This window comes from Halyomorpha halys, unplaced genomic scaffold (assembly GCF_000696795.3).
Source record: "Halyomorpha halys isolate HHAL.00 unplaced genomic scaffold, Hhal_1.1 Scaffold1261.1, whole genome shotgun sequence".
Taxonomy (NCBI): Eukaryota; Metazoa; Arthropoda; class Insecta; order Hemiptera; family Pentatomidae; genus Halyomorpha; species Halyomorpha halys.
Window position 1 is genome coordinate 118,309 of NW_027113948.1, and position 14,050 is coordinate 132,358.

Consider the following 14,050-nt stretch of genomic DNA (forward strand, 5'->3'; position numbering starts at 1 on the left):
GACCTGAAACTCAGGTCGAAACGTCGGCATAAAATAAATAAATATGGTTTTGTTTATTTATGTTGTTCTTTGCTGACCGCACCCCCCGACAAACTTCTACAATCATAAATTAGTAAAAAAAAAACTCATTTAATTGTGCTCTTAAACTTATTTAATTATTTATTTTTGTTCTTCATTAATTGTACCTCCAACCATCACTTCATATAATATCTATGGCCAACTATCATTACATTATTATAATATTATATGTTATGAGACACAACTTGTTAAAGTATCTCAAGGAGGGTAGAGTAGGGGTGAGCAGAGAAATATATATATGCCTGAGTAGAGGCATTGTATGAAGAAATATATTATTTACTACTGAGATTTAGGAATATAAAGAAAAATTCCAGGTAAATGGTCAGTAATTACAAGAACCCCTATCAGTCATTAGGTTCAAATACATTTGAAACAATAAATTTTAGTGACAGGAATATAAAGAATGTAATACACTTTTAATAATAATTTATAAGGTTCTATTATTTGTAGTGATGTAAGTATTAAGCATTTTTTTGTTCTGAATTTGAGGAACAAGTTCCAAAATGTAAAAGTATGGAGTACGTAGTGTTTTTTACTTATGAATACAATAAATTAATGAAAGTTTAGTTTGTAATCACCATCAATTATAGAAAAAAATGTGCACCAGGCAGAATAGATGATTGCAATAATCAATGTGGATTTGAACTATAGACCACATTCTTTCCATATACACAATGTTAACAATTTACTGGAAGATTGCTGATTGACTGTGTGTATCAATAAAATGAATTTGACTCCATCCGGACCAAATTCCATTTATTGTTAACAATTTACTATTAATGCAAACCTCTTAAACTTTGTCTAATAGAAGTAGACTTAAAATCCTATTAACCAAGAGAAGTTGTATGAAAGTTTATTAGAGTTAGCCTGTGAAATTAATAAAACTTGGGTGTAGATGACACTAAGACTGAGCATTATTCTTATAGAAGTTCAAAGTTTCACAGTTATAATGAAAAAAGGAGTGAGACACAAGATCTTATTGAGAATTCTCTTTCTTCTGGTTTTCAAAATTATTATCAAAAGTATATGTAAAAACTATGGTAGATGTAGCCTTTGCCAACCAGGTTACTATTGAAATTACTAGTTCTTTACTTTGTGCATTTTGGGAAAACATTGATAGAAAAGTTGGTTAGTCTTGAAACAACTTAGTTCAGGACACTTTAAAAGAGTGGGACTGTAGTGCTTTAAAAGCAAGTATTTAGGTTAGTTGACAGGTTGTGAAGTTTGGATGTTGACAAAAAGAATTGAAAACTATTAATTATGGAAATTCTGTGCAAGAAATGTGGTCCAGCAAAAACAGGAGAACTAGTGGAGAATGACAAAGAATGAAAGACTTGTACATATGTATCATTCATTTGAAATATCTACCATAAAGATAGACCAAATAGAGAAGCTGGGCCATATGCACAGGATAGAAGATACTTTGGTGTTCAGAGTGATTATGAAGGTACTTCTAGTTGAAAAAAATAAAAAATCTAAATCTGGTTCCAACCCATAGAAGTTTGTGGAGCACTAAGCCAAAAATTGGACCATGTGCAGCACATCCCAACTCCTGACTTGGGGCTAAGGAGTGGCCCCCCATGGAAATTATTTGAAAATTAGGTAGCTTAAAAGTGTAGTTTGAGTAACTTTCACTGTCCATTTGCCTATTATAACCATTCAACTGGCACACAAACAGGAAAGACAATTAATTAAATAGTTCTAACAACTAATTGCGTGTCAGTGACTATCCTGCGGCCTATCCCCTTTGATTGTGTAGGTGTATGTGTTTAGTTTCTTTAAAATGTTTGAGTGAAAAATTCTTGTTTTAATATCAGTATTATAAAGTAAAGTAAGTCTATTTATGGGGTATAACTTGTTACAGAGATTCATCTTTGTTAAAATGGCGGGAAATGAAAATGAAATGGGAAGATTGCTATCTGGAACAGCTATTTCCAAGTAAGTTAACATATATTATTTTTAAACTTCATTTTTAGAATGTAAGTATCATATTAATGTTTTATTTTTTAAAATTTAATTTTTTTTAATTATTGTAATATATTTCAATTTATCCAGCTACCTGATTATATATCTGTCTTATTATTTCATTCCGATAACTATTTTTTAATATAATCAATGTCATCATGCTATAATTTTTAATTTGATGATTTATAATATTACTAATAAACTCAACTATTCAATTTTTTTTCTGAAATAATCTTATAAACTATAATATTAAAATAAATTGAATATAATAAATAATTATTCTGATCCTATAGTTTCTGATTGCATGAAAAATTATTTGTGATGTTAAAAATAAGTTTAATGGTTGGGTTTCCCAAGACATTTTTCAAAAGGATTCAGGTTTGAATTGTGGTTCATTCCATATGGAGGATGAGTGAGTTTTAAAAAAGAGGTAGGTATGGTCTGGTCTGGTCTGGGAAACTACTAATACTCCTTTGTTAATGAGGAATTATTTATACCTGATTTATCATAGACATTTACAGATTACCATCATGATGGCAACTGATTGGGCAAGCCTTATTTCTTGAAAAAACTTTCGAAACATTAATTTTATTTTTAAATTACTTGAATTTTTAAAACTAAAAGAAAAAATTAAACTTTAGCAGTCTCTAATATTGAAAATATTTTTAAAAAAATTTTAATTATGTATCAAACATTTATACAATTTTAATAAGTAATTAAAAAACAATATAAGAGTTTAATTAAGTGTTCAAGCTCCAAAATGTAGTTTGTTGGAGTCACTCAATGCTTTAATGACTTTTCCTGAAAGTGGCGAACATAATTTTAATAGATACAATGAATGCCACATAACAGGATTGTCATAACAATAATTATAACAAACATTTGAAAATAATCCTCACAGACTGGAAATTTTCCCTAAAAATACAGCTTCCTAAAGTATTTTTTTTCCTAGTAAACACTGTCTTACATTTTAAAAGTGAAAGATGTGTATAGCTGAATTAACTTATATTCAATTACACAGAACTAAAAAATAATTTGAAGGCTTCTTTGGATTAATCGGTATCTACCAATAGCATTCCTAACTTTTCTAAGATATGATCACACATCCATGCGGTAAGTGTCCCAGAGAAGTTAAACCAGAAATTATGTGGCATTGGAAAAGTTAAACAACCTGTACCTGTTATTTCTAAACATTTAAAAATTTGGTTTCTATTCTGATCATCAACTGCTAGATTTCCTAAAAACCTCAAAACTTACCTAGTAAAGTGGGCATTGTTGCTGGAACATTTTATATATATATATATATATAGAGAGAGAGAGAGAGAGAGAAAGAGAGATCACTCTTTATTGTCCAGTTAAAAAATAAAAATTATAACCCTACCAACTCAATGGAAAAGAGAATTGTTACCCAAACTTTAACACTAACTTTTAAACCACTATGTTGTTTCTAAGATATTTGGGGATTAGAAAACCCTGTCATCATTTTCCTATATATACAGGTATATAACAATAACTATAAAACATGCTAACAGCAATTGTGGAATAATTTAGTTTTATGGATTGATTAAGCTTCTAGACAGAATGTTGAACTTAAAAAAATTAAGTATTATTTTATATATTATATTATAGTTATATATTATTTTCCCATTCTTATTTTTAGAGAAATTATGAAAAATCTCAGTGATGATGTTCAAGATATGTCTCATAAGCTTGCCAACTTTAAGCCAGGTCTTGCTATAGTGCAAGTTGGTGGTCGTGAAGATTCAAATGTATATATAAGAATGAAATTAAAAGCTGCTCTTGAAATTGGAATCCATGCTGAACATATTAAATTACCAAATACTACTACACAAATTGAAGTAATATTATTAGACTATCTTTATGGTTATTATATGTTATCTTCATTCATATCAAGTGTGATTTCTTTTTTAGCTGCTGAGCACTGTGCGAAAATTAAATAATGATCCTCATGTACATGGTGTTATAGTTCAGATGCCTCTGGATTCTGTTCATAAAATTGATTCTCACCTAATTACAGATTCAGTTTCACCAGTAAAGGATGTAGATGGGTAAAATTATTCGTCAATATTTATCTAGAATATATGCCAAGATGTGTGAATACTCATTGTGTTTTGAATTTTTTCCTTTCCAATTGTTGTCAGTGCTGTATAAAGTTGTAATATTATTGGTACCACTTTATCTTAAATTCTATCATGAATTTGTGATTTATATAAATTGAATTATTTATTATATTTTTTTTGTATCAAGTAATTACCATTTTTTTATGAATCATTCGCTGTGATATATTTTATAATTTATAAAATATATTAACATTTATGAGCAACGGTCAAAAATGGTAAAAAAATTGTTTGCCGTATTTGGTGATTTATGTCTTTAGGGCATGTCGGGTCAGAAAAATTCCCCATAAAAAATCACAGTTGGATTTTGTAATAGAACCCTTATTGAAAATGTATCTTTTCTTTGAATGGGCTAGTGTTGAGTGCTGTGCATAAGAAATTGAAGAGGTGGGTTGTTTTCCCATAGTACTAATCCTTTTAATGGTCTGATTTCCTGATTATAACACTGAATCAAGTTTTTCTTAAATATTTTTTCATGCATAACTTTTTTTTTGTAAATATGAGACAGATCGACTTTAAGTGTTAAATACTGCTAGGTAAAAAATCTTTGGAGAAACCTTTCCCTATTATTGAAAAAAAAAATAATAATAAAGAGTTGGATTAATCTAATATAAATAAAAAAAAGAAAATTTGTGTTATTTCTTTTTTATCAGATCGGTCTGGTGGGCCTTACATGGTTAGTTTAACAAGACACCTCTGACCTTTTACAGTGTTATAATTATAGGATAAATTAAAATAATAAAAATTAATTAATAAAAAAAAATTAATAGTTATGTAATTGAAAAAAGAAACAAAGAAATTTAAAATAGCAACAAAAACTACTAATTTTTATAGAATTAATAAAATATTTAAATACTGACTTTATAATGAAAAAAATAAAGAGAAAAACATATTAATAAAATAAATAATAATAAAAATAGAAAAATACAGAGTTTATGGCAGTAAGTCTTGTATTAGTCGTTTTGAGATGATGTTAGATTTTATTTTTTATTTTGTAAGCCACTGCACCTTTAATTGATGGTAACTGGGAATGAAATTTTGTGAAACGTTTATTGATAAATTCATCTATTGATTCTCACTGTGTAATTGACTATATCTTATAAACCAAGAGCATCTATTGTGATTCTTAGGACCTTGTTTTGGAATGATTGTAATTTTTTTTTTCGTTTTTTAACGGATGCTGTTACCCAGACTTTACAACCATATATTAGTAATGGCCTTAATATTGTTTTATAAATGAGAATGATTGTATCTTGTTTTTATCTTGAATTTCTATTCACAAGAGGATACAATATTGCCAACCTTGTGTAGTTTTGGGTTAGTTTAATGTTGATATGGTAATTCTTTATAAGGCAACAATTTAGATGATCATCTTATATGTTAAAGGAAGATTGTGTGAGTGGCGGTCAATAAAGATTTATTGACCACCACCCAGACTATCTTCCTCCAATCTACTTCATACGGTCAGCTATCTTCTAACAATATCTTATATTTTACTGTTCTTTTATTTTACTGCTTCATTGGCAGGATTCCATTTCAATTTTTTACCTTTGAGAATCAGTCTGGTGAGTCTGATGGGCACACAGTAGGGTATTCGACCTGAAATGCTGGCCAAGAGTCCATTTATTTTTCTTCATTTCCAGTCATATATGGTATTTTAATTGAGGAGCCTTTGGAGTATCAAATGCTGCTTAAACCAAAACCGTCAAGCCACCACGGGCACAGTTCTCCCATTTTGCTCATTTGCACGGCTTATTATTAGCTCTCATTCCTACCATCTTGAAATATCCAGCTATTTATTTCTATTATTGTTGATCATCATTCAACTCTATACTACAGTTTAGGACCATTTTTAAATTAGCGTACTATGATACTACAGTAGTTTTAAAGCTACTTTTAATATTACTATACTCTGCTACTATTAACAAAGATCTTTTTCTTATGCTTCTCTGTGTTTCCCTGTGTTCATTTCTATTTGATAGGAAAAAGTGCTTAATGTAGTTTTTTTGATTATTTTTTGAAAATTATAAGTCAATAAAAAAAATTAGTTTCCATTTTTAATGTTCTAAAAAATGTGTTGTTTTTTTCTTTAAGACCCTTCTGGCATCCAAATTATTACAAGCTGGATAATTTTGTTACATTAAAAAAAAGAAGAAAGATGTCTTTTTATTATTGATTCTAGTAATTTTCTAAAAATGGGTAATAAACATATAGACCTATAGTTGCTGACTTATTTAGCATTTTCACCTGGCTTGTGATTTATTAAGAGTTCAGCTTTTTTTCAGGTATTGGGAAAATATGTAGTGTGTAGACTTTAATTAACTATTGAAGAAATTAAAATGTGAATTTTAGTGGAAGCTGTACTGTTACTCAGGGAAAATTTAAATACTCTTTGACATTGTCATTTATTAAATTCCGACCTCTTTCATATTCTGTGATAGAGAATATTTTCTCATTAGTCACATTGTGTAAAAATATGGGTGATATTTTAATAAAATTGGATTTAACACTCAGGTTATTATTATTAATAGTTTTGCATAGCAGTAGTTGCTGCTGTGGTTGGTTTATCAGATGAGGAGTAAGTTTCAGTTAGTACTAAATCTATTGCCTACCTTAATGGTAGTATTTTCGCATTTTTTTTTAGATGAATTGTGGTTTCATGAATTCTTTTTTTCTGACTTGATTCCTCTGTTTGTTGGTCTTTATCCGTTTTATCAGAAAAGTGTTGGCAGTTTTGGTACAAACCAGGTGAATCATGATTTATTGCCTGAATGCATTAAAAGTGACATGAAAATTCTTTTTACTTATCCTAATGTAATGATTTTGTTCTAGCAGTAGTGATTTAATTCTTAACAATGAATAGTATTGTCTAAAACTAATTTGTTATTAAATACAGCATACTTATAATTAAATTAAAATACTAATATAACATTATATCCTTATAAATTTGGCTGTGTAGTTAAAATTATAAGTATAAATTGAAGTATTGATTCGTTTTCAGACTGAATACTATCAATGAAGGGAAAGTTGCAATTGGTGACCTGAGTGGTTTTATGCCCTGTACACCGAATGGTGTAATGGAGTTAATTAGAAGGTAAATTTTTCTTTTTATATTATCTCTGTTACTAGATTAAATACCCTTAGCAAAAGTTGAGGAAAATGAAGAATATTATCGTCAATGGTATTCTAGCATGAGATATTTAGGATTGACAGGTGATTGTAATCATTTTCTAAAAATTTTAATTATTATTATTATTTCACTAAAATTGTTCTTAATTAGCCTACATAAGTTATTGTAAATTGATGTGTTGATAGAATATAATGAACACCCTGCTGTTTAGTTGTTCCCTATTCTTTCTTATTCATTTAGAAGACGGACATGTTGTACTTTAAGAAAGGTTTCCGGAAAGTGTAGTTATTTTAAATTTCCTATATTAGGCCAAGCTCATCTTGTACGAGCTCTTTCAATAAATTGCTGTCAATTTTTCCCATCACCTTCTCAAGCATAGGACAATGGAGAATTAGAAAAGCAAAATTTGAAAAATTAATGTAAATTATAAACATATGCCAACAAATGAAAATCAAAAGTTGCAATAGAGGTGGTATGGTTTCTGGATAACTTTTGTAAAAACAAAAAAATTATTACTTTTACTTCGATAAACCTCAGTTTTTTTAAAAATATATTTTATTGAATGCATTAAGTTTTTTTGTTAACAGTATTCTTTGTAATGATTTTAATATCACATCTTCTTAATATCTTTCTTCTTCCTCAGCAAACTTGTTGACTTCATACGCATGTAGTGCACTTTTTGAAGATATTTTGTTTCAAGTATACATAAAATGATGCAATCCCACCAGATGCAGAAATACTTTGACTGCCATAATTATGAAGGGGCATTGTACTGGCAGACAAATTCACTACTATTTTATGTTTCTTTTTTCCTCTTTCTAGAAGTGCATTTTTTAAACATTATTAATTCGAAGCACACATGAAACTGCACAACTCTCATAAGCCAGAAAACTTTTTCTGCCAGAATTAGGAGGGGGCGTCGCTCTAGCAAACAAAGTTGAAAATCAAAAGTTTTTGTTTGCAAGGTAATACAAAACACAAAAATACATTTTTTGAAGATTGATTTTTATTCCAATTATTTTTCTTGTTCCACCATTAAATAATATATAATTATATTATGTATTTATAGTGAATTTAACTAAACCGATCTTCAAATAATACAAGTTTTACATATTTCCTCTTTCGATGGCCTTCAGGTTGAAACAACCCTGCTTTGAATTTGAATCTAGGACTATTACTAGTCTTGGCACCTTTGGCAAGGGTAAGGGTATGTGTTGTAGACATTTTCGATAACATAGATAGCCTTTCTCTTCTTCTCTTCATATCTCTGTAAGGAGCATAAAAGCTGAATAAATTGTAATTAAAAAATGTTACTTTAATTCTGAGGGGGCGTGGATGTTCACTTATGTACAGATTTAAAACCAGTTACTAGGTTTCTCAAAAAACCTGGAACAATAAAGCCTATCCTAAAAGTGTTGTTCCTTGGTTACCAGCTATGATATTATATGGTATTTCAAACACTGTTTCTTTTTCACCAGATCTCCTAAATTGCCTTTATCTTTGAATGGGTTCAAAATTTTGTAGAATGGTTTGAAATCGTAAAGTGCCGAGTAATTCACCGTTGTGTATTAGTGTCTGCATTTTGGCATTAATCAGTGGCAGCAGTCTTAACTCAGGCTTGGTGCTGTTATAAAAGGAAAAGATTCCATATTCAAGTGTTACCCTCAGAAAAAGTATCTGGGTTTCATAATGCCTAAAAGAAATGGAATTTATGAAGAAACAAAATAAAGTTAAACGTGTAAAAGGCTTGTTATTTCTTTGTAGAGAAATTGTTAAGTTTGCATGCTCTTTAAAGATTTTTAGGAAATTTAAAATATAAATAATATTGTGTCTAAGGTTCTAAATAATTTTTATTCTTTTTCATTACTATGTTAAATTTGTTTTATAGAAGTGGCATAAGCATTGTTGGAGCAAATGCTGTAGTTTTGGGTAGAAGCAAAATTGTTGGCACTCCTGCAGCTGAATTGTTGAAATGGGCAAATGCTACTGTAACTGTTTGTCATTCTAAGACAAAAAATATTGAAGAAATAGTAAGAAATTAATTATTTATTACTAATCAATTTATTAGAATGTATGCCTCCCTTAGTTATTCATTATAGAAAAACATTAAGGCGATTTCAAATGTAATATTTTCTTTTTAAATCAAAGAAACTATATTTTTTCTATAATTTTTATTATTTTGTCGCAAAAACTGGCTTATAAAATTGTTTTTTCCCTTCCAAAATTACTTATAACTTTACAACTTTGATTACACCAAACTTAGTGTATTACTAATTTTTAGGTTTCTAGAGCTGATATTGTAGTAGTTGGTATTGGAGTACCATTATTTGTGAAAGGTTCATGGATTAAGAAAGGATCTGTTGTAATTGATTGTGGAATTAATTCCATACCAGGTGAGATATTGTTTGCATAATTTAAATTAGTGCAGATGTTATTATTATAGTATAAATTATAAAATATGGAAGTTCGGTTTAACATCTCTCCTAGAGTCTGAAGTACTAGAAGATACTCTTATCTTACAAGAGAATCCTTCAACCAAGCTGAGGGTATGGAAGTTAGAGGATTAAAAAATTAAAGGGCTTATAAGTTGTTCTATGGAGGATGTTCAAATATCTCTAGTTTTGAACTGCAGGAAAGACGAGCAAAAAATTATGGGAGAATATTTTTATTTATCTACTTATATTTATTGACTTAATGCACTGTGGCCATTCGGGTCTATTATATGCCATCTTTATGAGTTCCTTAAAGCTTATAGATTCTATAAGTCATTGAAGTTAGTGGATTGATCAGTTTTCATTATTTTGTTATTTGTAGCTAAGAGAGTTAAGTTATCACCTTAACAACCTCACAGCCTAACTGCAGCAGCGCTGATTCGAATCTGGCCTGGGGAGGAGATTAACTTTCATTAACCCCAGAATTTTGTGGAGGCCACACAGAGAAAACTAGACCCCTTCCCACTCTGGTTAAAATAGGTTGGTTAACTGTAAATGTATTGCAAGACTTTGTAGTTTCTCCAAAAGTATTCTGGACGTACCTACTAGCACTGGGAAAATCTTAGGTGCCTATTTAAAGGGGATATTTTGAAGAGAAGGTTGAAATGCCAAAATAATGTATCACTTTTGTTGATGAAACCTTGTGTCTAATGGTAGGAATATTTAATGAGGGCAGAGACAGGGTTGTAGATGGCTCGGCAGCTTGGTGCTGAGATATCCAATCAAATATCAAAGGCAAAAATCACCAGTCTGTTCTTGTGCCCGAGAAAATTAATAATTTTTATTGTATCAATCATTCTGAATGTTGTAATGTTGATAGTTGTGGCAGTAAAGCAAAAAATATATTGCAAAATAATTTGTAAAATCAGTTTTTACAAATTAATAAAGTTGCTTTCAGATGGAACAGAAAGGCAAAAAGGATTGATGAGAGACTTCAAGTTGTTCTACCATCTCAATAGAGTCTAAATTCAATCCCCTGGAAAAGGATTTGATGGAAATACCATTAAATTTCATTAACCATGTGGCTGTTGAAGTAAAAAATTTGATTAGTTTATGACCAATACAACAAGGAAGTGGAGATGTACAAACATTAGATTTATGAATTCATCTAAATACAGAGAAACATTCTTGAAAACTAAAAAAATGGAAAGGAAAAACAGAAGGTTGTTGATGAACAAAATGAGAATGAAGGACAGAAGGAACCCAACCTGATTAGAAAAAACAAATGAAAAAAAAAAAAAAAGGACACTGTTAAGGAGGAATTGAAAGTAGAAGCAAGGAAATTAAAAGTGGAAGAGGAAGCACTAAGGAAGGAAGAGAAAAATAGGAGTAAGAAAGGGAAAAAGCAGATGGATGGAGAGGAAAACCTGTTGCTCAAAGTGATTCATAATAGTGATTAAACTGTCACCTATCAAAAGGAAAGGATTTAACAGAAGGATGGAGGATACCTTCAAGTATAAAGAGTTACTGTTGTATGTTACAGTATGTTAATTTCTTTTTCATATGAAAGGTGGTGATTTATTTATGATCTCGCACAACTGCCAGCTTTTTACCCAATTAAGTGTACCCACTTTATGAAGCTGGATGGACCCTGGAGGGCTCCTTGAACCCAAAGGGCTGACTCATGGCTACAGTGTAACAAAATAATTATCTGCTATATCCGGATTCAAACCCTTGGAGTTAGTAGCACAGGGCCTTTACTCACTGAGCTACTCTACTCCCTAGTTTCAATTATAATGTACATTAAATTAATGTTATTAACATGTTGATATAATTTAGTTTCTGTGAATAAAAAGTATTGTAAAAATATATTATGTTTTTATATGAAATTGATTTAAGCTGAGAGTATATTATATCATTATTACTCATTTAAATTAAAATTATGAACATAATGATAAAAATATTTCATATTTGTTTCTAGATTCAACTAAAAAATCAGGTCAGCGTCTAGTAGGAGATGTTGATTTCAATGAAGCTAAAAATAATGCTTCTTTTATAACTCCTGTTCCTGGTGGAGTAGGACCTATGACTGTTGCCATGCTAATGAAAAACACTGTTATTTCTGCAAAAAAATCATTAGATAAACTATTATCAACATCTTGGGACATAGTGCCTTTACCTTTAACCATTAAAACTCCTGTTCCAAGGTAGTCAATTTGATTAATAAAATTTAATTTATTTCTCATATATTTGAATGAGTATAAAACTTATTTTCATAGAGTATCAGTTTATTTTTGTCTATTAAAAAATGATACACATTAATGAGGAAAATAGGTAATATGTGAATTGTTTGAAAGGATCCTTTATTTTGAAAGCAAGATTAGGTTTCACTAATTTCTGATATAATGATGGTTCTCATGTAATTTCTATTTAAATTAATACTGAAAGCATAAGCAGCTGCCATCCTCCAATAAATTATTTTAATGTTGTTAATGATTCCATAAATATTACCTTTTCTCGTAAATGTTATAGGAATTTATTAGTTATAACATGAATTAGTTATATTGCCTAATATTAAACATTTATAGATTATGTCAATTATATTTTCCATCACTGTAAGGTTGTTAATTGTTATAGGTTAAACTTCTTTTCTGTTTGATTAATCTTAAAATTTTGTTATTTTTTTTTAGTGACATTGAAATTGCTCATTCCCAGACACCTAAAGATATTAATGATTTGGCTTCTGAAATAGGTTTACTTCCAGGAGAAGTTATTCCTTATGGCAATACAAAAGCAAAAATTTCATTATCAGTTATGGATCGCATTAGTAATCAACAGACTGGAAATTATGTTGTTGTTGCTGGGTAATACATTATGTTTATTATACCTATAAAATTATTATGTGATGTTACCTTCTGTTCAAAATTCATTATGTTCCATGGAGTGTCATAAAGCCAGTGTAAGATTAATCAAGTTCAACATTACAGCTTGGTGTAATTGTAAATTGTACAGTGTAAATTGTTTTTGGATTTTAAGTTGTCTGAAATGGTGTTTCAAGGTTTCTCATAGCTCAAAATTTCTTCAATAGCCATATTTTGTAATTGATTGTTCCACATTTTTATTTTTTAAAGGTTTTTATGAATATCACTTATGATTTACTTAAGGAAGTTTAATAATAAAAAACCTAACTTCTGATAGTCTGACACCGATGAAAACAATGTTTAGTAAATAAAAAGTTTATTAGAAGAGTGAAGAGGCTTATATACTTTCTGAAAAAAATTTAAAATAAATCCCATGTAATTTGATTGGTTATTTCAAAGTGCAAATCACCCTACTTAATCACATGCTGTCTCTATCAAGTCAGCACCTATTCCCAAAGGGAGGAGGGAATAATTTATGAATGAGGTATGCTCCATACAGGTTATTAGACTGACACTAGAGGTTTAGGTATCCTTGGAACAACTGGTCCTCCAAATATTTATGTCCCCTTAGAAGGAAGATTGGCCAGGCTATAATGCCCAGAACTGGATACCTGTTTATCTACGGACCCTTATTCAATGTATATTTGGTCCACCCCTCAGCAGGCAGGTTCGACCAAGAGATAAATAAACAAACATGTATAAATATAGACATAAAAACATATCGTTGTGTGTTACCTGGGCCAAGAAACAAACCAAAAATAACAGAAACAAAAGCAATTTTTTTATTGCAAAGGAACAAAAATATTCACAACACTTTAACTAACCTAGAGTTACTCTTTCTTTTTTTTTTTTTTTACACACTGTTCAAAAACATTTGTTTTAATTCATCGATAATTTCATTTATAATCGATCAATCAGATTACAGTGTTACAATATAAATGTTTTTTGTGTGTGTACTGAATAATCATGCTGATCTGATCATGATGGGATTAAAGGTAGGTCAAATGTGTTAAAAGATAAGTTCATTATGGTGTGAAAATAGTTGACCGTAGATATATAAGAGTTGGTCTTCAATACCAAACTGGTGATTTAATAAAAAATATTTCTCAGAAAAGAATATTTCTCAGAAATTAGTCCAATCAAACCTCTCCACTATTGTTTTTATAACAATTTTTTCAGTTTTATTTCGAACTTTAGGTGAAGTGAGATTCTTTAAAACCTGGAAAATGAGGAGGAACTTAGAGATCGCATTAAAATATATTGAAGAATCAACAGCTGCTAATATTTTACTATATTATAATATAATATTATATCATAATATTTTACTGCCTTTATGACACTCTATGAAACATAATGAACTTATAAGAGGAGAAGATAGTCGGGGGG

At 29.6% G+C, this 14,050-nt stretch overlaps 1 protein-coding gene across 1 annotated transcript in view; it reads left to right on the plus strand.

The window, feature by feature from the left end:
• Positions 1-14,050, plus strand: part of pug (pug C-1-tetrahydrofolate synthase, cytoplasmic) — a 54,372-nt gene that overhangs the window by 2,546 nt on the left and 37,776 nt on the right. Inside the window, exons 2-9 of the mRNA XM_067051187.1 lie at positions 1,943-2,016; positions 3,704-3,902; positions 3,976-4,112; positions 7,183-7,275; positions 9,200-9,341; positions 9,593-9,704; positions 11,725-11,950; positions 12,434-12,607. Coding sequence (XP_066907288.1) covers positions 1,943-2,016; positions 3,704-3,902; positions 3,976-4,112; positions 7,183-7,275; positions 9,200-9,341; positions 9,593-9,704; positions 11,725-11,950; positions 12,434-12,607 — 1,157 coding nt within the window. The remainder of the gene's footprint in view (positions 1-1,942; positions 2,017-3,703; positions 3,903-3,975; positions 4,113-7,182; positions 7,276-9,199; positions 9,342-9,592; positions 9,705-11,724; positions 11,951-12,433; positions 12,608-14,050) is intronic.